Below are 24,424 nucleotides of genomic sequence, written 5' to 3'. Positions count from 1 at the left end.
TGGATGTCCAGGGACACCATGTAATCCCCCGGTTCCATCGCCAGAATGATGGAACGTAACGTTTCCATCCTGAACTTGGGAACTCTGAGGAATTTGTTCAGAGACTTCAAGTTGAGGATAGGGCGATGAGAACCATTGGGTTTCTGCACCAGAAACAGAGACGAATAATACCCCGTCCCTCGTTGTGATAGAGGAACGGGAACAATGACCCCTGCTTTCAGCAAGGACTCTATAGCCTCCTGAACCTGTAACGCCTTGGTCATGTTCTGAGAAGGACTTGTGCAGAAAAACTGGTGGGGTGGTCTGTGCCGAAAAGACAGGGCGTACCCCTGGGAGACCACTTCTCGAACCCAGGCATCCGTGGTGGTATTGTGCCAGCACTGGGCAAATAGAAGAAGTCGGCCTCCCACTCTGAGGTCCCCCAGAGGGAGGCCCGTCCCATCAGGCCGTAGGTTTATCTTCCTGCTTGGAAGAAGGGCGCCGAGCACTCCAGGCTTGCTTCTTGGGTATAGAGGCCGTCTTACTCGCAGACTGTCTCGGGAAGGACTGACCTTTCGCCTTACCCTGAACCCGAAAGGAACGAAAAGCAGAACTCCGAACCTTAGCAGGCAGTGCCGCCGAAGGGAGGAAGGCCGACTTGGATTTAGCCAGGGTGTCCACTATTTTGTCCAAGTCCGGACCAAATAGTAATTCCCCATTGAAAGGTAAGGCCTCCAGACCTTTCTTTGAATCAGAGTCCGCTCTCCAGGACCGCAACCATAAGGATCGGCGGGCAGACACCGCTGCAGCCGATACCCGCGAGGTCAGCAGACTAGCATCTAAAGAAGCTTCTCCAATGTAAGAAGCGGCGTCCCTCATTTGTCCCAACAACGCCCGCTGGACATCCGGAGCGTCGTCCGGGAAGGTATCTTCCAATGCATTGGCCCACCCCTCAATGGCCTTGGCCACCCAGGAAATGGCCATGGACGGTCGGGCCACCGCCCCGGAGAGGGAGTAAATAGACTTTAAGCAAGTCTCAACTTTCCTGTCCGTGGGATCCTTCAGCGAGGATATCGACGGTAATGGTAAGGTGGCGCCCCGAGTTAAACGGGTGACATGGGAATCCACCGCCGGTGGAGTTTCCCATTTTTTACAATGTGCCTCAGGGAAGGGGTAATTAGAAGCCAACCGCTTCTGAGGAAGGAATCTCTTACTGGGCGCCTGCCAAGCTACCGCCATATGATCCGTCAACTGATCCGACAGGGGAAACCCTGCAGAAGCAACCTTAGTTTTTTTGAAACTAGGAAACTTCGACCTAGGAACCGGTGCCTCATCCTCTATAAGAAGAATAGCTCGCACCGCCCTAACTAGTGCTCGCACATTAATGGACGACTTGGTATCCATTTCCTGGACCGAGGCGTCCGAGTCAGTGTCATCAGGGACCTCCCCATCATCTGAGGAACCCTCTGAGTCCGATACCTGAGCAGCCCGTGTCATGAGTGGGCGTTTAGAAATCCTAGAAGGCATGTCAGTCTGCAACATTGACTGAAAAGCCGAGGAAGCGGCCGCCAAATTTTGCACGGAGTTGGAGAGCACATCCACCCATGGTGGAGGCGTCGCCATAGGGGCCTGAAAAGGTACCACAGGCTGCTGCGGCACAGGGGAAGCCTGTATATACATAGGCAACCCCGCATAGGGACCAACTGATTGAGACCCAGGAGGACTCCGCAATAACTGCGGGACACCCGGGGAATGGGGGATGGTCGGCTGGGGCAACGCCCTAGTAGGGAGAGCAGTCGGGACCGACAGACGGTCCGCAATAGACACCAGCACTTGAGAAAACATCGCCCACGGTGGTTCCTGCGCCAGAGAAGGTCTGGATGGGCCAGGAGCCACCTGGCATCGACTACACAGGCCATCCTGTGACAAATCCTCCCTATCTACTCCTGCAGAACAGCGTCCGCAGGAGGCCAACACCGGAGCCACTGAGCGCTCAACCTCCTCGTCTGACATGACAGAATATATTATATATCTGGCACCAGGGTAGAAGTAAAACGCACTCACCGGTGTGCTGAACAACAGCCCACAATATGGCACTGAGTAGCACACAACTGTATGTGACGGACCTCACAAATACGTGATCTATATAAGTGAGGTCAGTAGAAACGCCCCTCCCCCACACACCTGCAGGGCTTGTAGGAGAAGTAAAGGGATAGGTATAAGCTGACAGTAAGCGGAAAATAAGCACAGACAGGCAGCACTAGCAAAAAGTCACATACCATGCAGGAAGATATACTCACTGCACCTTTACACTACAATCAACCTGCCCAGATTCAGTGTCTGGGAGGGCTATAGTGCTGTGTACGCTGTCCTTAATCAGGGGAGAGGTACACAGGGGGACCGGTCCGCGTGCTCCCTGAGATCTGCGCTGCCACTGGGAAAATGGCCGCTGGAGACCTCAGAGGAGGAGTGGCCGAGGAATCTGCAGCTCAGCGACGCCAGACTGCGTGCTGAAAGGCGCGCTGAGCTGAGGGGAGGAGCCGCTGACAGGGAAGGCTTCCTCCCCTGGCTGGCCATTAACCCCAGGGATGCTGGCTTCCCGCTTGCCGGTTATCCCTGGTGGTCTAGTGGTCCCACGGGTTATGGGGGGGCCCGCCGCCACTGCCAGCAGCCTCCGGTCTGTCCCCCGGACCGGAGGCTAAAGGACTGCATTTAAGGCATTCCGCGCGCCGCCGCTAGCCAGCGACACGCGGCTTACCTGAATCCCCGGCGACTCCGGCAGCAGTCCTGGGAGGTAGACAGAGTCCGGCTAGTACGGACTCTGCCCTCCCGCCGCGATCCCCAGATCAGTACTGGCGTCGCGGCGCCAGTCGGGGATCAGAGCGGCAGCGTGGGCGTCTGTACAGACAGCCCTTCGCTGCCGTCTGTAGTAAAAAGAGATTAAAATAAATAAAATCTAACTTAAAATAAAAAGCTTCTGGGGGCTGCTCCTGCAGCCCCCCTGCGCGGTGACCGACTCCGGCCGGGCACCAGCTTACACTGAGGTGCCTGTGGCTCGGGGGCGGGGTATAGAGGAGGACCCAAGTGCATCCTGGGAGCTAAAAGCTTAACTGTGTGGTGCCCATGGATCCTGTTCCAGCTATAACCCCAAGGTCAACCCTGTGGACCCCCTATGGACCCTGAAGTAGAAAGAGTCTCGGATAAAAAAGGGGTTCTAATTAAATAGCCCTGGGTGATAAAGCCTGAGGCTATCATCCTTTTTCACACCCATTAAATGAACAGGGGCGAGATGCACTAACACCTCGCAGTATTCACCGCCGGACACCGCATCCCTGCTGATCGCATATGCACTGTATGCGATCAGCAGCACAAAGGACAGCTCTTCCGATAAGAGCTGTCCTTTGCGATCTGCCCTGCGCCATGGACTTCCGGGTTTATGACCCAGGAGTCCATCTGCCCATGCGCAGGGTGACGCGACGACCGAGGGGGCATGCTGGAAGGGATCCCTCATAGCAGGGCGATGCGTAGAAGCCCATAGGCTTCTATAGGGCAATGCCAGCAAAAGCTGGCGTTACCCTCTGCATCGGAGCCCGGCGACCAGGAGATTGATGCATACGGAAAATGCGGTAAACAGTGGTTTTACCGCATTTTCCGTTTAGTGCATCCCGGCCCAGGTCTTATTGAATTCCCACCTAGTGGTCAGTGGCTTTGGGTTACCACAATATGAACATCCCCTCAATAACCTACTAAAGCTAAAATTACAACGGCAGGCTGCCTGAAAGAGAACAACACAATCACAACGTTATCACAAATATTTTTAGTATTGGAGACTGACGCTATAGCTGTGACATCTTTACACTGTATTTTAAATTAATTGATCCATTAACAGAATCAAGGACCAGACTTTGATGCACAGCTGTTCTATATGTATGTGTATAAGTTTGGACTAGATGGCATTTATTACAGATAGATAAGTTTAAGTGGATTGAACAAGCAGCCGTTTGAGCTACTGTAAGAACTCATATTTTCCACTGGATTTTGCAAAATATCACTGACTTAAACTTTATGCTTTAACTGAATAGAACCATCTAAACTAGGGGTGGCCTAGAAGTGGGCCCCCCAGCTGTTGTGGAACTACACATCCCAACACGCCCTGCAAAAGTTTTGCTATTTGGCCATGCTAAAACTGTTGCAATCCATGCTGGGATTTGCAGTTCAACAACAGCTGGAGGGCCGCTAATTGCTCACCCCCAGATCTAAACTGTCTTTAAACTTGACAGTGTAGAATTAACACGTCCTGAAAATCTCCAGTATATAAAACCCAGTATCTCTAGTGGAAATACAATGTGTTTGGGTCGAAATTAAGTTCCTATTCTCTTCTTCATATCAACTATCTTTTAGGTCTATTATAGAGATATTTATGGCTACACTTATTCACTTATTAGTTATTACCACAAGTGTATGCCTGTTTCTTTCGCTAATACTACAAACATTATTATTCAAATTATATTCAAATATCATTGACCTACCATAGTTGATTACAGGTGGGGTGGGTCTGGCCTGTTGTTTCTTGCACTCCTCCAGTCTCTTACGCAGGGAAGCCATTTCCCGCCTCACAGCCAAGATGTTGTTCTTGTCGTAGGACTCCAATTGGTTCACCATGACTGAGATATTATGGATCTGGCATTAAGCATTAAGATTTACAGGAGAAAGAGAGATGACTGGAGAATGACCAGGGATCTGAAGAAAGGTCAATCAAAGGCTGCTATAGACTTATGAGTAATCTGTGATCCAAAAACTTATTTTAATAGAAATTAAAATAAGTTGTAAACAAAGGACTGATTTCATCATTCTAAAAAGATGCTGAAGCTCTGTAATATTCTTCAATATACAGTACCTCTACTAAGAGGGCTTTAACCAGAACATTGGATCCATTGAGGGATTCACTGAGCTTCATCGCCAAGGACTCCATCTCCCTGATCTCCAATTTAAGCAGATCAAAGTCCAGCTCTGTGTAAGAAACGCCTCTCATCTCTACCACCTCCACCCGCCTGGTCAGGTTCTTCAGCTTCTGCAGGTATCCAGTCAGTGTAGCTTGGTAACTTCGTATCTGAAGAGAGTAATGAGATTGTCTAAATACATAGTCCTCTCACTTGTGTCTAAAAAACATAGGGTAGAGTAAAGAGTCCTACAGAAGAACTAACAAGCCAACCACAATAATCACTGTACCGAATTGAATTATCATATTTGTGCACCTAAACATGAATTAATTGTTTAGTTATTTATTTTAAATTTAAATAGTATATTAATGAGAATATATTTATTAACTAAGTAGTGACAACAGTTTAAAAAAAAAAAAAAGTCACTAGGGCTTAGTACCAATGGCGGCACTGTGGTCAGAGACACCCACTGCGGCCAGTAAGCCCCTTGCACATGTGCACCCGTAAAGGGGGCGTGACCTCACTGGGAGGTGGCAGCACCCCCCGTTTCATCACTCTGGGGTCATGCCCTACACTCCTGGAGATGCCAGGACGCCACCAAAGACTCCCTGCACTGCCGGTTCCTCCTCAGTGACAGGGAGCTGGGTGCTGCATTGTTGTGATATTAGTGTGCAGCACTCGGCTAACCGTCACTTAAAAGGAACCAGCATTTTGGTGTCACTCCCTTCAGAGATTAACACCCAGTATGGCCTACACCCTCCCCCTCTAGTCACACCACTGTTTAGCACCTATTAATCTTTTCTGTACCTTAGTGATCTCTTTATTCACACTGATGTTTAGGTCCCGATGGGAGATCTCCAGGACTTCCAGACGATCTGTTGGGAATGTAGCATTGGGTAGGATGACAGAGCAGTGACAGACCCCAAGCTCATCCAGGGACCCTGTGGTGTTCATCTGTATAGGGGATTGGATATAGATAACACATTTGCATATCAGTAAAACTATGCACCCAGATATACCGGCATTCTATTGATAAACCAGACTATTCCTTTAGCAGTTGCAAGCTTAATGGCTGCAGTTGCGGGAAGACGCATTAGCCTTATAAACTACCTCATGCTAATGTGAGATTCCGTTCAGCTAATGTGGTGGTTTGTGCGCTTGGAAGTGGAAACCCCCTCCCACTCCCAGCCATAGATTTTACGCTGGCCGCCAAATCCGTCATCATTAGTATCGGCACTAGTACCTGCCCTATAAAAGGAGCGATGCCCCACAAACAAGTTGCCTTGCACGCATGACTCAGTTTTGCACTGAGCTTTTGATACACGCCCACGACACTCCTACAAGTCAGGTGGTTATGTGCTATTGCTTTCCACAGCACAGTTCCCAAAATGCCCTATTTCACAGAAAAACCGGTTCAGCCTGTTAATATAGCCTATTGGGGTGATGGTCCTTAGGCAAATGACCTGATTTTCAGGAGCCTACCTGACGATCCAGGAGAGCAGGCAAGTATGAATGATCACTTTCAGTGCCCCTGTCAGTCATTGTTTTCTGAGACGCACAAAAGAGTCTATGTATTAAGCCTTGAAGAGAAATAAAGTGTATGAAGATAACGTACCAACCAATCAGCTCCTAACTGTCATTTTTGAAACAGACAGACTGTAAAGTGACAGTTAGGAGCTGAATGGTGGGTGTTTTATCTCCATCCACTTTATCTAGGCTTAGTACATATACATACCTCCCAACTGTCCCACTTCCAGCGGGACAGTCCCGTTTTTCTGGGACTGTCCCGCTGTCCCGTCCGCGGGCCGCAGTGTCCCGCGGTGGGGGGGGGAGTTGGGGAGAGCACACCCACTGCTCTGCCTAGCAGAGCAGCGGGTGTGCAGAAGGTGAACAGATGCCATGCGCATCGCACGGCATCTGTTCACTACCGTAGGGAGAACCTGGGGGGCTGCCCAGCATCTCTGAGAGTGCTGGGCATGCCCCCTATAGTGACGAAAACAGGGGGAAGCTGTGAGGCTCCGCCCCATTTTCATTTGGCTCCGCCCCCTTTCCAGAAGCCCTGTCCCTCCTTCCCATCTCCAAAAGTTGGGAGGTATGCATATACCCCATAGAGGTCTATTTACTAAGCAGTGTTAGGAGACAGAGTGAAAAGTGATAAGGTACCAGCCAATCCACTCCCAACTGTCATTTTTCAAACACAGCCTGTGAGATGACAGTTGGGAGCTGATTGGCTGGCACCTTATCACTTTCTTGCCACTCTTCACTCTGTCTCCTAACACTGCTTAATGAATAGACCCCATAGTCTTTTTTCTTCAATCAAAATTTCCCATTCACTTTAATGTTGGTGATGTTGTACGGCTCAAAATTTCTCCCGGTACTTTTATATTATAAGTATTGTCCTGATTTACTTGGGGCCTGGCATGGGGGACCCATTGGAGATGCGAACAACAGAACCCAAGTAATTAAAGTTTGTAATAAAGTGTAAAGTTCAAGCACTGAGAATACAGTCCATATGAACCAGGGTTATTTACTACTCTGCTATTCTTATAGGACTGTAGTCTTTTTCAGCGCTTTAACTTTTCACTTTATTCTGGTTTATTATTTCGGCAGTGACCTATCCCGATTTTAGAGCTGCAGAGATCCATTACTCTTTATATACTAGTCATTTTGAATGGATTGCATCTGTTGTCCATTGCATCATAATAATATTCGGAAATGATTCGAGAACAGCCCTTGCAAGCAAATGGGATACAATGATAACCAGTTTGTAATACCCATAGCACGGCACCATTTTGTCATATTGTGTTGTGTATATACCTAGACTATAGAGGTGCAGTCTCCTACTACCACCTTCCTGTATTGAACACACACATGATACATCATCAACATCTCTATGTGTGTGTACCAAGCCTGATTTACAGTAGTAGGAGAGAGGAGAGAATCTTTTACCATTGGAGATCTCAGGGCACCTGCTGGATCAGATACCAAGCGATTACTACTGTACTTTCTAGTAGAACTTTTTCAGATCAGTGTTTAAAAAAATTAAATAAAAGTACAAAGCAGAGAATATAGGAGCTTTACCTAATTTACAACAGTTAATTTTCCCTGTATATTACAATTATCTTACAAATTCCATATACATGACAACTAGAGATGAGCGGGTCCGGTTCTCAGAGAACCGGACCCACCCGAATTTCGGGGATCCGGGTCGATCCAGGCTACAGTTCCGGATCTCCCTGCCTGGCCCGGAACCATCTCCGAGGCAAAACCTTGCGAGGTTTTTCATTGAGTGGGCTGAACGCTTATTGGCTGAGAAAGCCATCTGTCACGGCTCTCAGCAAATCAGTGTTAAGCCCATTGAATATGGGACGTAAGGAAGATGCCGCCCGCCCATCCCCTGCTGCCTGACTCAGCCCGGGTACCCCCCGCTGCCAACACCACTGGCACCCCCTGCTGTTGACCACCACTGGCAGCATCCCTCGCTGCTGACACTGCTGGCACCCTGCATTGAGGACCCTACCAGCACCCCATGCACTGCCGACACTATCAGGACCCCCACACTGAGGACACTGCTGGCAACCCCGCTCTGCCGACACCGCCGGCACCCAGCACTGAGAACACTGCCAGGACCCCTGCACTGCTGTTTCACGTACTGAGGACCCCATACTGCCAACACTCCCACACTGAGGACACCACCGGCACCCCTGCACTGCCGACACAGTTGGCACACGTGCACTGAGGACACCGCTGGTACCCACATTTGCAGAGACCTTGGACTGAGGACACAGCCAGCACCTTTGCACTCCCCATGTACTGAGGACACCATCAGCAACCCCACACTGCCGACACTAGTGGAACCCCCACACTGAGGACACCACCGGCACCCCTGTACTGCCAAAACTGTCAGCACACACGCGCTGAGGATACCGCTGGCACCCCTGTTTTTCCAACACCACCGGCACCCTGCATTAAGGACACTGCCAGCACCCCCGCACTACTGCCCCTCGTATTGAGGACGTCACCAGCGACCCCGCACTGCCGCTACTCTCACACCAAGGAGATCCCTGCACATCCGACACTGTCAGCACTCCTACACTGAGGACACTGCTGGCACCCCCGCTCTGCCGACACTGCCGGCACCCTGCACTAAGGACACAGCCAGCACCCCCACACTACTGCCCCACGTATTGAGGATACCATCAGAGACACAGCACTGCCACTACTCCCACACTGAGGGCATCCCCACACAGCCGACACTGTGGGCACTCCTGCACTGAGGACATCGCTGGCACCCCTGCTCTGATGACACTGCAGGCACTATGCACTCAGGCCCTGATTCAGAGCCGCTAAAGCGAGTGGTCAAGACCATCGCGACCATCGGGCTTGTGGTAGGGTCTCGTGGCCACAAGCCCCAGAGAGCTTGCGGCTCAAACAGAGCCGAAAGCTCTCCCACTGACATCACTTGTGATGTCAGTGGGGGCCACCCCCAAACGGTAGGCGTTCTCATGGGATCGCCTCCGTCTGGGCAACCACCCCCCTGGCCCGCCCACCAAAGGGGCCGTGCTGTCACTCAACATCCACAGCACGCCCCCTTTGGTGCGAGACCCGGAGCGATGGATTGCCCATCGCTATCTGGGTCTAGCGCATGCACACGACGGAGCCGTCTCTGTCGTGCGCATGCACTCTGGGCCACCATCAACAAGGTTGCAAGCACTCAGTGCTTGCGACCGGGTCTGAATCAGGCCCTCAGGACACTGCCAGGACCTCCACTCTGCCAACACCTCCACACTGCCAACACCGACTTCCACATTGAGGACACCACTGGCACTCTCGCATTGAGGACACCACCAGCACCCCGCACTGCCGACATTGCTGTCACAGTAAGTGCACTATTGGTGATTCCAACATAACACTGTATAACACACAAAGAAACCTGGGCGCCCTAGCAGGGCCGGACTGGGACTAAAAATAGGCCCTGGCATTTTAAGAGCACACAGGCCCACCTCGCGTCAGCATCATGCTCCTGGCATAGACCCCTACCTTTACTATTCCTGACTCCTCCCATTTCTTAATATATGCTCCTACAAATATAATTAATATTAGAATAACATACAAGTACACATACAACAGAGAACATCCTGCAGGGGATTCAAACATTTGGTATTGCGTTGGTTCTGTTAAGCTGTATACACACCAATAGATATATCTGTCCAATCCATGTGGTGGGAAGGAAAATCTGGGAATGTATGGGAGCAAATGACAATAGAAATTTGCTCCCACATGCTGGAAATTGGACCAGATTTTCCTTCCCGCCAGACAGATTGGACAGATATCTATAAGTGTGTACACAGCCTTAAGGTGGGTACACACTACACGATATGCTCCCTGAGCTATATCGTGTAGTGTTGTCCCCGGCAGGCTGTGCTCAATGTCGTTCATGACATTGAGCACAGCCGCTGAACGATATCATTAACGATATCGTTCAGCGCCGGGCTCTCCCCCCCATTCCCTGACATGCAGCAACCTGACGAGATCGGCAGGTTGGCCTGCATGTCAGCGCGATGAACGATGATGACGAACGACCCACGGGAACGCGCGTCGTCGTCATCGTTCATCTTTTTGGTGTTAAAAGTGGACGATAAAGTGGACGACTGAACGATAACGATATCGTTATCGTTCAGTCGTCCACTTTATCGCCCAGTGTGTACGCACCATTAGGTAAAACTGGCACTTCACTGTTGCGGGTCACACACAAGAAAAGGAAAGACAGGAAAGAGAAAGGAGAGAGCAGGGAGAGAGAGAGAGAGAGAGAGAGAGAGAGAGAGCAGGAAGAGAGAGAGACAGCCAGAGAGAGGGAGAGAGCCCAGAGAGAGAGAGAGCAGGGAGAGAGAGAGAGAGAGAGAGAGAGAGAGAGAGAGAGAGAAGGGAGAGAGATAGCCCAGAGAGAGAGAGAGAGAGAAGGGAGAGAGAGAGCACAGAGAGAGAGATAGAGCCCAGAGAGAGAGCCTAGAGAGAGAGCCCAGAGAGAAAGAGCCCAGAGAGAGAGCGACAGCCAGAGAGAGAGAGACAGTCAGAAAGATAGAGAGCCCAGAGAGAGAGAGACAGCCAGAGAGAGAGAGAGAGCCCAGAGAGAGACAGCCAGAGAGAGAGAGAGACAGTCAGGGAGAGAGAGAGAGCCCAGAGAGAGAGAGAGAGACAGCCAGAGAGAGAGAGAGACAGCCAGAGAGAGAGAGAGACAGAGCCCAGAGAGAGAGAGCAGGGAGAGAGAGCACGGAGAGAGAGCAGAGAGAGAGAGCCGAGAGAGAGAGAGCAGGCAGAGAGAGCCGAGAGAAAGAGAGAAGGGAGAGAGATAGAGAGAGAAGGGAGAGAGATATCCCAGATAGGGGGAGAGAGAGAGAAGGGAGAGAGAGCAGGGAGAGAGAGAGCAGGGAGAGAGAGGGAGAGCAGGGAGAGAGAGGGAGAGCAGGGGGAGAGAGAGAGCAGGAAGAGAGAGAGAGAGAGAGCCCAGAGAGAGTGAGAGAGAGAGCCCAGAGAGAGAGAGAGAGCCCAGAGAGAGAGAGAGAGCCCAGAGACAGAGAGAGAGCAGAGAGAGAGAGCTGAGAGAGAGAGCAGGGAGAGAGATAGCCAAGAGAGAGAGAGAGAAGGGAGATAGAGAGAGAGAGAGAGAGAAGGGAGAGAGAGAGAGAGAGACAGCCAGAGAGAGAGAGAGAGACAGCCAGAGAGAGTGAGAGAGAGAGCCCAGAGAGAGAGAGAGAGCCCAGAGAGAGAGAGAGAGCAGGGAGAGAGATAGCTGAGAGAGAGAGAGAGGAGAGAGATAGCCAAGAGAGAGAGAGAGAAGGGAGAGAGAGAGAGAGAGAGAGAAGGGAGAGAGAGAGAGCCCAGAGAGAGAGAGAGAGAGAGCCCAGAGAGAGAGAGAGAGAGAGCCCAGAGAGAGAGAGAGAGAGAGCCCAGAGAGAGAGAGAGAGAGAGCCCAGAGAGAGAGAGAGAGAGAGCCCAGAGAGAGAGAGAGAGAGAGCCCAGAGAGAGAGCAGGGAGAGAGAGAGAGCAGGGAGAGAGAGAGAGCAGGGAGAGAGAGAGAGCAGGGAGAGAGAGAGAGCAGGGAGAGAGAGAGAGCAGGGAGAGAGAGAGAGCAGGGAGATAGACACACAGCCAGAGAGGGAGAGAGAGAGCAGGGGGAGAGAGGGAGAGCAGGGAGAGAGAGAGCAAGGAGAGAGAGAGCAGGAAGATAGAGAGAGCAAGAGAAGAGAGGGAGAGAAGGGAGAGAGAAAGAAGGAACAGGGAGAGAGAGAGAGAGAGAGAGAGAGAGAGAGAGAGAGAGAGAGAGAGAAGGAACAGGGAGAGCCGAGAGAGAGAAGATATTGGGGAAGCTGGGAGAGATGGAATAGGGGAAGCCAGGAGAGACATAGGAGAAAGAGGGGGACCTGCTAGGGTGAGAGGAGGAATAAGGGAAGCCTTGAGAGACATAGGAGAAAGAGGGGGGACCTGCTAGAGAGATAGGAGGAATAGGGGAAGCCAGGAGAGACATAGGAGAAAGAGGGGGACCTGCTAGAGAGAAGAGGAATAGGGAAAGCCAGGAGAGACATAGGAGAAAGAGGGGGACCTGCTAGAGAGAGAGGAGGAATAGGGGAAGCCAGGAGAGACATATGAGAAAGAGGGGGACCTGCTAGAGAGAGAGGAGGAATAGGTGAAGCCGGGTGAGACATAGGAGCAAGAGGGGGACCTGCTAGAGAGAGATGAGGAATAGGGGGGAGATGGGAGAGAGAGAAGGAACAGGGAGAGCCGAGAGAGAGAAGATATTGGGGAAGCTGGGAGAGATGGAATAGGGGAAGCCAGGAGAGACATAGGAGAAAGAGGGGGACCTGCTAGGGTGAGAGGAGGAATAAGGGAAGCCTTGAGAGACATAGGAGAAAGAGGGGGACCTGCTAGAGAGATAGGAGGAATAGGGGAAGCCAGGAGAGACATAAGAGAAAGAGGGGGACCTGCTAGAGAGAGGAGGAATAGGGAAAGCCAGGAGAGACATAGGAGAAAGAGGGGGACCTGCTAGACAGAGAGGAGGAATAGGGGAAGCCAGGAGAGACATATGAGAAAGAGGGGGACCTGCTAGAGAGAGAGGAGGCATAGGTGAAGCCGGGTGAGACATAGGAGCAAGAGGGGGACCTGCTAGAGAGAGAGGAGGAATAGGGGGGAGATGGGAGAGACATAGGAGAATTAGGGGGACCTGCTAGAGAGAGAGGAGGAATAGGGGAAGCCGGGAGAGACATAGGAGAAAGAGGGGGACCTGCTAGAGAGAGAGGAGGAATAGGGGAAGCCAGGAGAGACATATGAGAAAGAGTGGGACCTGCTAGAGAGAGAGGAGGAATAGGATGGAGATGGGAGAGACATAGGAGAAAGAAGGGGACCTGCTAGAGAGAGAGGAGGAATAGGGGAAGCCGGGAGAGACATAGGAGAAAGAGGGGGACCTGCTAGAGATAGAGGAGAAATAGTGGAAGTCAGGAGAAACATAGGAGAAAGAGGGGGACTTGCTAGAGAGAGAGGAGGAATAGGGGGCAGATGGGAGATAGAGGGAAGGAATAGGGAAAGACAGGATACAGGGGGAATAGGGGAGACAGGATGAATAAGGGCAGATGGCAGTTTAGGTATAGGGGGAGATGAGAGGAGAATAGGGGAAACAGAAAAGAGAGAAGAAATCAGGGGAGATGGAAGAGAGATTAAGAGGAGGAGGAATATGGTGAGTTGAGAGACAGAAGGAAACTAATGGTGGAGATGGCAGAGAGAGATACCTCATGTAGTTTTTGAGTGTGCAGAGAAGGTTTTAAACAGAATGGGTATGAAATACCGATTCCCATCAGCGGCAGCCCGACATGAGCAGAGTTCAGAGCAGCGGAAGCCCGACAGCGCTGGAAATCCCGATCGTGGACAGGTGAGTATCTACTAACCTAACCTAACCACCCTAACCCTCCTTAGGGGTGCCTAACCCTAACTTCCCCCCCAAGTGCCTAACCCTAATCCCCCCTCTAAGTGCCTAAACCTAAGTCCCCCGGGGGTGTGCCTAACCCTAACCCTCCCTCCCCCTAGCCTAACCCTAACCCTCCCGGGGGGGTGCCTAACCCTAAGTCCCCCCCGGGAGCCCTAAACCTAACCCTCACCCCCCACGGCTGTCCGCTCGCAGCGCCCGGCATCACTACGTTCGGGATGCCGGCCGCTGGTCTCTCGGCGTCGGGGAAATGCGGGCATCTACATCTAGACGCCCGGCATTTCACCCTTGCCGGGATATGACAGTCGGAAAGCCGGCTGCCGGTATTTAGGCAGTCGGCTTCCTGATTGCATACCATTTTAAACAGTCTCCATATGCAGTCCTCTGATGCTGCGTCCCGCTGCACTTCTGTCACTGATGCCCAGGTTTAATAAGCTCTACCATTCCATTGCCAGCACTGTAACCCGGAAGTACGGCTCCTCTGAATGTAGACAGCAGGCTGTCTATATTGCGCGCCGCTCACGCTCCTGCCCCGATTTACAATGCCCCCGTTGCCAAGGGGCTTGGACGCTTGGCCGCATCATGACGCGAATGCGAATGCGTCATGACGTCATCACGCAATGGCGTGATCGCGCATTAGTAAAAAATCCTTGCTGAGCATGGCGCCGCCCGGGAGGTTGCACTGCCCGGTAAGCCTGCGCTCAGCCAGTCCGGCCCTGCGCCCTAGTAAACTTGTGTTGAATAGCTCAGAAAGTGTTGCTGGCAAAATGCAGAATTGGAGATTGTCTGTCTCCAATACAAAAGCGGCTAAAACAGAGAAATACTGCAATGGTGCTATACCAACTAGAGCAAAATATCAGACCAAATTGAAAAGTAGTAATACAATATTTATCAAACATAAAAAAGTATCATAAGTATATAACAATTACTCCCGGGAGCAAGAAATATTTGTTACTAATGTTTCCAATATTTTACATATATATATATTTTTTAACAATTGAAAAGTATTTGGAAAACCTCATTATCAATCAGACCATTAACACCTGAGTAAATTGAGTGACTTCACTATAAAGGATCACAATTCTCATTGTTATTTTTACACCTGCTTTTTGATAAAGCCGTGCAGCACGGGGAAACGCGTCGGAGCCCTAGGTGTATCTCCATTCGGAGGTTATTCATCATTTGCCGCACAGATTACATCTTGCTGGAGCAAGTTTATACCCACGCATTCATCCGGTGAACACAGTTTGTGTGCGGACTCACCCACAGCAGTCAGGTGAGCACCACAGCGTGGAGCCGAGTCCCGGGCAACACATTTGCAGCTGAGCCAGCTCATTACTACAGGAGCCGCAGGACCCGCGCTGTCCCTACCTTACCTTGGAGCTTAAACTCGGAGGATTACCCCACAGTCTCCTTACCTGCTACAGACTGGAGTCTGGTAGTGGACACTAGTGGAGTGAGTATTTAGAGCACATTGCTCACCTATCATCACTCACTATTACATCTTACTTGAGGATCTCTATATACCACTGTGGAGTCCTATTTTTATTCCAACAAATATTGGACACTTTATTGCAATTGTGATTTCTTCTTCCACCGTTAGCTACATGGATTGGAATTTTTTCTGGCTTTTTATTTAGACTTTATTTTATTCATTTATGCCTATTTTGCACAGCGCTGTTTTCATGTATTATATGCACTTTCTTGCTCCCGAGAGTAATTGTTATATACTTACACTATTTATTAAACATAAAAAAGTATTATATTACTACTTTTCAATTTGGTCTGATATTTAGCTCTAGTTGGTATAGCGCCATTGCAGTATTTCTCTGTTTTACACACTGTATAACACACTGTATCCATGTTGGAACTTTGAAGCTGAACTGCCACATGTTAGTGCCGCCCACTGCTGTTGCTTAGCTAAGTCAGCCAGCTAGCTGGATGCAACCTTTTGGCCCTAAACTAGATGAAAAAATCAATATTGCAAGGTGGTCAAAATTGATTGGAAATGACTGGAAATAATTGTTATTGAGGTTAATAACACTTTAGGAACAAAAACATTTTATGTGATTTTAGCTGTTTTAATATTTTTTTTTAGAAAAACTACAGATCCAAATGAACTGATCAAGAAAAAATTAACAAAAATTTGGATTTCTGGAAAATGACTCATTCTTTCAGTATTTATGATACCTGATAATTATACTGTAGATATGTGATCTCTATGTATGTTGTAGTAGTGACAATGGTAGTGTACTCACCAGAAAGGCAGCTTGGCTGTGCAGTACACCCGCTGCAATAATCATCAGCAGCAGCATCTTGTCCCACAGACCTGACTCCTGCCCTGTCCTGTCCTTGTATTGCTCTGGGATACTGGTATCTCTATTTATGAGGGCAGGTTTAGCAGAGGAATGGCCTGTAGGACTTTCCAAACTGCCCTCAGATTAAACCACACCTACCTGTCACGCACACTCGCCCTACTTGGGTGGAAACATCATGCTGTTAATGTAGGATTATTGAAATTTACATATGAAATAGTATTGTGATAAATGAGAGGTAATAAAGGACTATGTTAACCTATTATGTGCTGGAGGCCACCAGATAAAGTATGGAGGTCCAAGACTAGACTACAGAACTACCACTCATTAGAAATGGCTGATATACTATACTGTAAATTGCACTTTGCATATAATTTCATATATATATATATATATATAGATAGATAGCTCCCATGGTTTTATTACTCTTTATGCCAGCTGTGATTTTAAAAATCTGTTTTCTCTTTGTACTGTGTGTATGGACAGCAAATCAGTACAACATTAATTGCTCTGCCAGTCCAACGTGATTCTCAATATCTGTTCAGTGTATGTATGTACTGTATGTATGTACAGATGTGTTCTCATACATCTAGCCTCAATATGCCATACAGCGTGACTTGTGATATGTGACACTTGTATATCTGTGAGCACCTGAGTCTGTATATGAAGCACAATGGAACTTGGAATTAAAAAAGCTGCGGCCGCTACATTGTAACACTTCGTATACAGATTCAGAGACTTGCACACGGATATCCCAGTGCCACTTAGATGCATTTTGGGGTAAAAAAGACACTCTGAGCTAGCAGATTCTCATGGGACCTGGCGCGCCGGGAGGGGCTTTCTAGAGCGACTGCAGCAAATATGTGTAAGGACACGTATGTATGTATGTATGTATTATATATGTATGTATTATATACAACTGAAAATACCATTTATTTAGCTCTGCATGCTACATGTAATTCTCATCTGTTTTTTTGTTTACACAATGGTTGTCCTTGTTTGTCTTGCAGCCATTGTACTGGCACCAATAATGGATCGAGTATTTCACACCCTCTGATTACTGTAAATTGCATGTATTAATTTCTTGGGACGCTTAAGGGACAATTTACCTTATACAATGGGGAAAGTCATGTGTCGTTCAGCCCGGCGCAAAGTCAGGGGGGGGCACGATCAGTGTGATCGCTCCCCCCCTCAGGCATAGGAGACTGCTGTGGCTGCTGCTTTGCAGCCGCGAGCAATCTCCCGCTGGATCGGTCTGCTGCTTGGAAGGTCGGAAGAAGGAAGGGGGGGTGGAGCCGGGCCCCTTTGGAAGCCCAGGCCCGGGTAAATTGTTTCTGCTCCCCCCCCTCTCGGCGCCCCTGTATATACAACTAAAAGTACCACTTAGCTCTGCATGCTACATGTAATTCTCATATCTGGTTTTTGTTTACACAAAGGTTGTCCTTATTTGTCTTGCAGCCATTGTACTGGCACCAATAATGGATCGAGTATTTCACACCCTCTGATTACTGTAAATTGCATGTATTCATTTCTTGTGACGCTAAAGGAATGATTTACCTTATACAATGGGGAAAGTCATGTGTCGTTCAGGTATCCAGAAAGGTTTAGTTATAACTGATAGAGTATAAAAGCAAAATTATGAATGATTCTAGTAGTGATTCTGCTGATATGACAAGGTCTGAAATATATGTAAGACACAATATATATTTTTCGGCTTTAGACATGCCCCTTTGCTGGTCAGATGCTGTGTGTTATAATAAGACAATGTCAGTAATATGGAGAGATGGCAATTTACACTTTTACTGTCATGAGAGCTCCTGGATATATACATTGGGTACCTTGGGCCTCATTTATCAACAAGTGATATTATTTGTATCACTTGATACTAATCTTAAATAGTGCTCCAACCAATCAGCTCCTAAGGGCCATTTGTTTGAAAAATGACAGTTATGTAGTTTCTGCAGTACGGTGTCACCACTATTTAGAAATCCAGGGCTCATCTTGATGCCCCAGCAATAAAAGCTGGTGAAGTATCACTGTGAAATGCACATACATCGCCACACTAGTTTGACCTATGGAGTCTCCTGTGCCCAGGTGTAGGAATGTGGAGATGGCATTAACTAGTGGTGGAAAGTAGCACTATGGGGCCACAGTGAACTGCTAAAATCCAGGGATTGAAGAGAAATAAATAATGTATCTGTGATATCCCTGTTGCTGAATAGAAGGAAGTGGTGATGGCCGCTTTCTCTGGTAGAAAAAACATAGAAAGGTTTTATTGCTGCCAGGGGGGTAACTATACGTAACAAAATTGTTTACAGGCCTCCCTCTCAGCCCGTGGCCCCCCTCTCTCAGCCTACCACCCCTGCTCTCATCCCGTGGACCCCCCTTGGCCTGAGCACCCCCCCGCACCCTCCTCACTCCTCGACTTACCTGATCCATGGTCACACTGTGCAGGGCAGGCGCACCTTCTTTCCCGGTCGGCTCCATCTCACTGATTGATGCTGGGAGGAAGCGACCACGCCTTCTCCCAGTAACAGTCAATGGGGATGCCGGAGGCGGAGCTGACTGGGAAGACGCGACCATGGAGCGTGGGAGGGACCGCGACCATGGAGCAGGTAAGTGGAGTAGAGGGGAGTGAGGAGAGTGATTGGGGAGTGAGGAGGGTGCAGAGGGAAGGGCCATGGACAGAGGCCTGGCACCGTAGGTGCAGGGGGAGCGCCGGCCCCGGGTTATTCGGGGCCCCATAGCAGCCGCACCCCCTGCACCCACGGTAGTTACGCCACTGATTGCTGCGTCATAAATACACCACTCGGGGTAGATGTACTAAGACCTGGAGAGTGGAAAAGTAGAGAGAGATAAAGAACCAACCAATCACCTCCTAAATATTACTTTACAGGCTGTATTTGAAAAATGGCAGTTAGGAGCTGATTGGTTGGTACTTTATCTCTCTCCTCTTTATCACTCTTCAAAGCTTAGTACATCTCCCCTATAAGCTCTGACTGAAAGACATGACACTTGAAACACTATGGAAATAATCCAAACTGATGAACAAATGTATTTTTTAAAGTATATTTTTGTCTTTAAAGTTTCTACAATATATTATTTTTAGTTTCTATCGTCATCTACTACTCACCATTAATAAAAATGGCTTGATCAACCATACTTTGGGTAATAGATCATTAAGTACTGAATTTGCTCTTTACCCACTTATCACCACTACACGCTCCATCCTACTCCTACCCAATCTGTGGTGTTATAATAATATTTGTACCTATATGTTCTTACTCTATGGCTAGATATGGTGTACTGTTGCTGTTTCTCTGTTATCATGCAATTTTTATTTCTTTACCACCTTTAGGGCATTGCAGACACTTATTCATACATTATAAACACAAGTTAATGTTGTTGTTATTATTATTATTATTATTATTATTATTATTACAGGTTGAGTCTCCCATATCCAAATATTCCAAAATACGGAATACTGTATTATTAGTAATAATAATGTTTTACAATAATTACTTATATAAGAAATTTGTTTTAAATGTATTATCAACTGTTTTTACAATGTGTTTCTGGCTACATACTAATCTATTACAAGGTGCTGTCATTCATAAAATTATAGGTACTGTGAATTATTACTAGAGATGTGTGTGGACTCCTGTGTTTTGGTTCCATCTTGTGTTTTTGGTATTGGCATTACCGACCATAATTGTTTTGGCTTTCATTTAAAGTGGTCAAAGACTGGACAGATCATCTAATTTGGTGCGGTTTGTGTTCCTATATTAGTATAACATCATCATTCATTTACTGTAATTTACAGTCAATTTTCTAATGACCAACAACTGTCAATATTTTCAGCAGAGTAATACTTGGTCAACTAGTCAAGAAGGTCTGCGAGGGCAGCAATTTTCAACAGCAACTTGACTCCTTCCCTCTAAACTGAATTGACCCCCTCTGAGTCTATGTGAGTCATCTCCAGAACAGCCACATCAGTGCCTGAAAGGTAAACTGAGGCTGAATAAGAAATTGAGCATTCACAGAATCTTTAGAAGTGTCTAAGGCTGTCCATGAGTTCTATGTTTGATGCTCATATTTCACCTTCTAATACTGTCATTTTAAACCAGCCTCCTTTCAAAATTTCAATTGGAAATGTGAGGGTGAGCAATAACGATGATGGCTTACAGTATATATAGAAGTTGAGGATGCTACTTTGGAAGTTGCTAATGTGCAATAGGATGAGGGGATAATTGTAGATGTAACAATAATGAGGAAATGATGATGAATGAGTAGAACTTGAGAAAGCTAATCAGGGTGATGTTGATTGCGTTGAAGTAGGGCAGCCACCTGAGGTACCATCTCATGCCCATGATAAAATCATTGTCATGCCAGGGTCGAATCAAAAAATCTACCGCTAACACGTAAAATTATTTTTACCAAACAACATTTCTTAAGGCATCTGTAGCCTTTGCAATGGCAAAGTTAGCAGAGGAAGGGGTGTTACCGTTATAGGCACCTTGTCCATGTTACATCATTTACAGCGAGTTCACTCTTATGGTTCATCCAAAACAGGAATATTGTGTATAGTAACAAGCAGTCCAGCATCAGAGACCAGTAATATGGGTAGAAACCTTACACAATCTTCACCAACAACTCCATAATCAATCTCATCATCCAATTTGCAAATGTAAACTGAATCCCCTAATGAATTTCATGATTCCCAAGAAGAATGTTTGCATGCTAGGGCTGTTGCTGTTGCAGTAGAAAAACTTTATTACAGAAGGAATCCAAGAATAATATTTATTACCAGTTACATTTTTAGCTCACACATATTCCCTAGCGCTGTACAGGGAATATTTTCCCATTTATATGATCCATGCCACAGTGGATCTTACAAACTATATTCCCTACCACATGTATGCACATAAACAGACTAGGGTGAGCCAATAAACCTTCCAGTATATACGTATTTGGATTGTGGAAGGAAACCAGAGTACCCAGAGGAAACACACACAAGCACGGGGAGAATTTACAAACTCAGCACAGTTAGGGCCATGGTGGGCATTGAACCCAGGACCTCAGTGATGTGAGGCAGTAATGTCAGAATAGCCATAGATTTTTAAACAACAACTTTATGTAAAACAATAATTTGCAAATGGAAGCAAGTATGACAGCCAGCGCCCTGCTACACTGGGAATCATTAAAGCTATGACAGCTATGTTAGAATTGGATCTGTGTCCAATTTCTGGCAATAGTGCAATAGTTTTTAATGGATTAGTTGAGGTTATGCATCCATGCTACCAAATACTATCTCAATTCCATCTCAAAATTGGTTTTCATTTTCGTGCTAAGCCAAGCAAATTTGTTGGTGTCCTTTCTATTTGTTATCACTGTAATCTGGTGACAGTTCACTCATCCTTGTTTTAGATAAGGTTGAGCATTGGGCGTTGGCATGTTGCCGAAGGAAACAGCCTTCTTTTTCATAAATCAGATAAGAGCTACTCCAGTACATATTGATTGTCCACCCTCTTCCACCATGTCTCACCCTTTGACATGGATTTGACCAACACTTGGAGGGTGTGCTGGTTCCTGTAGTGCCATTGTGAGGATTTTGGGGATCCTCTTTTTGACATGGCTCTCAATTTACATATGTAACCCCCCTAGGCTGATGCGCTGTAAACTCAGGCAGGGATCACCGGAGGGGGAAGTTATCGCTCCCCCGCTCCGGACGATGATATGTTCCTACATCTCATCGTTAGTGCTTCCTGCTTCGCCTCTGTAAAGAGGCAAAGCAGGAAGCGTTATAGGTGCACGTTAAGTGCCGCTATAATACATCTCCCCCACTAGCCTCTGTCTTCTTGACTCCCGGACTCTGTATTTCTATTATCATGTAGTATTCAAATCTCATTGCTGGTCCTTTGCAGAGTGCTGGGAGAATTTTTTTTTTTTCTTGTCTAGATTAGCCCCTCCCTTTTCATGCACCTGTGAAGGGTCATTAAGTTGATTTGAGCAAACACCATTTTATATTATGGCTCAAATCTGTACCCCAAAGTTCAGTTCTGTTAGATGTCTCTGAGTCTGTTCCACTTACCTCTAATATAGCTGTACATTGGTTGTAACTTACTGTATGCGTATTAAGGGTCTCATTCAGACCCGCTCGCAAGCGCTTGAGCGCTCGCAAGTGGGTTGATGTTGGGCTCTGCGCATGCGCAGCGGCCACACTGTGCGTGCACAAGCCCTGGAGCGAGAAATTCTCTCGCTCTGGGACTCACTACAAAAGGGGTGGCTGTCGATGGTGATCGACAGCTCGCACCGTTTTGTAGGCGGGGCGGGGGGGTGGCTTCACAAACGGAGGTGTTCCCAACGGAACGCCTGCGGCCCCACTGACATCACGAGTGATGTCAGTGGTGAGCTTCCGGTTATAATAGAGCCGAAAGCTCACTGGGGCTTGCAGTAGACGAGACCCTACCACAAGGGTCTCGTCGCAGGCCCCAATGGTCTTGACCATCGCGACCATCAAACTGGCCGCTCGCTAAAGCTGTGGGTGGTCACCCACAGCCTAGCGAGCGGCCAGGAGGCCGGTTCAGAAAATAGATGCGGCCGCCCTCATTCAGAGCGAGCTCTTGCATTTTGCGAGCACCTCTGAATGAGGTCCTAAGTGTATTATTGACTTAGAAGATAAATATAAAATGAGTACAACTAAATTGGTAGATAAGAGTGGAGAGCAGGGATTGTAATCATAATAAAGTTATAGGAATTTAAATTGTAGTAAATAGAGAGGATTTGGGAAACATACAGAAGCATGAGGCTTATGATAGAATCCTGTGTAATTTGTTAAACAAAGTTATTTTTGGAGAAAGTAAACAAGGTGCTGAATATGTGCTGGTATATTATACAGAATGATTAAAAAAAATAATCTATTTTCTCTAAACTATCAATCTTTGGGCCTGATCCAGAGGCGCTCGCTATGTGCGAGCGCTCGCTCTAAATCAGGGCATTTTTTTTTTAAAAAAATCTTCCTCCAGGCCGCTCACATAGCTGTAGGTGACCACGCACAGCTTTTGCGAGCTGCCTGGCGATGGTCGCGATTATTGCGACCATCGGGCTTGCAACAAGACCCTTGTGGTAGGGTCTCGGTTCCTGCAAGCCCGAGTGAACTTCCTGCTCTAATAGAGCAGGAAGTTCACTACTGACATCACGAGTGATGTCAGTAGGGTCGCCCACAAATGGCAGGTGTTCCATCGGGAACGCCTCCGTTTGTCCAGCCACCCCCCCTCCCCGCCTACAAAACAGGGCGAGCTGTCGATCAACATCGACAGCCGCCCTTTTTTGTAGCGAGCCCCGGAGCGAGTGAAGTTCTCACTCGCTCCTGGGCTCACGCACGTACATTGCGCACACCAATCAGGCCCTTTGTATTTAAGAGGAGGGGGACATTAAGAAATTGGCTGGTTGTATCAGATGTGTCACAAAACAGGAAAAAAACAAAATGGATTTTTGTCTACACAAAGATCTAGAGGTTTTGCTTGTTTTGCCATTGTACTATCTTGAATAACAGATTGAGTATGTCACAGCCTCTGATTACTGTAATTGCATGTATTAATTTCTTGTGACGCCAAAGGAATAATTTACCTTATACAATGGGGAGAGTCATTTCATTCAGGTATCCAGAAAGGTTAAGTTATAACTGGCGGAGTATATAAGAAAAATTAGGAATTTGTCAATGCTATGGAGAGATGGCAATTTACACTTCATATGTCATGAGCGCTACAGGATAGGTAAATTGGGTGCTTTAGGCCTTATTCAGCTTCGGACGGAATTGCAAAGCTGCTCACTTCAGGAAACAGAGGCCATCACCGCCCCCTCCCCGCCCACAAATGACAGCAGACTGTCAATCAATGACAGTCTGCTGCCAGTCTACGTGCGGGATCGCAGACCCGTTCTGCACATGCACAGAATGAGTCTGGCACCTGCGCAGATTCCCGATCATTGGGAATCTGCATTCTCTGCTGAATGAGGGCCTTTGTTTTCTTAGTGCCTAATGAGGATCAGGATCTCACTTACTTCCTTCCCACCTACCTATCTGATGATTGGTAAGTGCATATACAATCACCAGTCATCACTCGATATGTCAAGCCTGGGAGATCGGCAGGTCGCCCATACGCACCAGCAGATGCACCGATATATCTGCAGATATATCAGCCATCTGCTGTGCTGCA

At 47.9% G+C, this 24,424-nt stretch overlaps 1 protein-coding gene across 3 annotated transcripts in view; it reads right to left on the bottom strand.

The window, feature by feature from the left end:
* The window catches only part of LOC148518772 (olfactomedin-4-like), a 76,801-nt gene that overhangs the window by 31,217 nt on the left and 21,160 nt on the right, over window positions 1–24,424 (bottom strand). For 2 of the 3 annotated variants that reach the window (XM_088477105.1, XM_088477103.1), the window contains 3 exons: window positions 5,727–5,873; window positions 4,877–5,089; window positions 4,509–4,659 (listed from right to left, as the gene is read on the bottom strand). In XM_088477105.1, coding sequence (XP_088333231.1) covers window positions 4,509–4,659; window positions 4,877–5,089; window positions 5,727–5,873 — 511 coding nt within the window. Of the gene's footprint in view, window positions 1–4,508; window positions 4,660–4,876; window positions 5,090–5,726; window positions 5,874–16,151; window positions 16,230–24,424 lie in introns of those variants that run through there. The other variant, XM_088477104.1, reaches the window with a different exon arrangement.

Source organism: Taudactylus pleione, unplaced genomic scaffold, assembly GCF_031769625.1.
Source record: "Taudactylus pleione unplaced genomic scaffold, aTauple2 ptg000199l, whole genome shotgun sequence".
In the NCBI taxonomy this organism is placed as follows: domain Eukaryota; kingdom Metazoa; phylum Chordata; class Amphibia; order Anura; family Myobatrachidae; genus Taudactylus; species Taudactylus pleione.
This window is presented reverse-complemented; position numbering and strand designations above follow the sequence as displayed.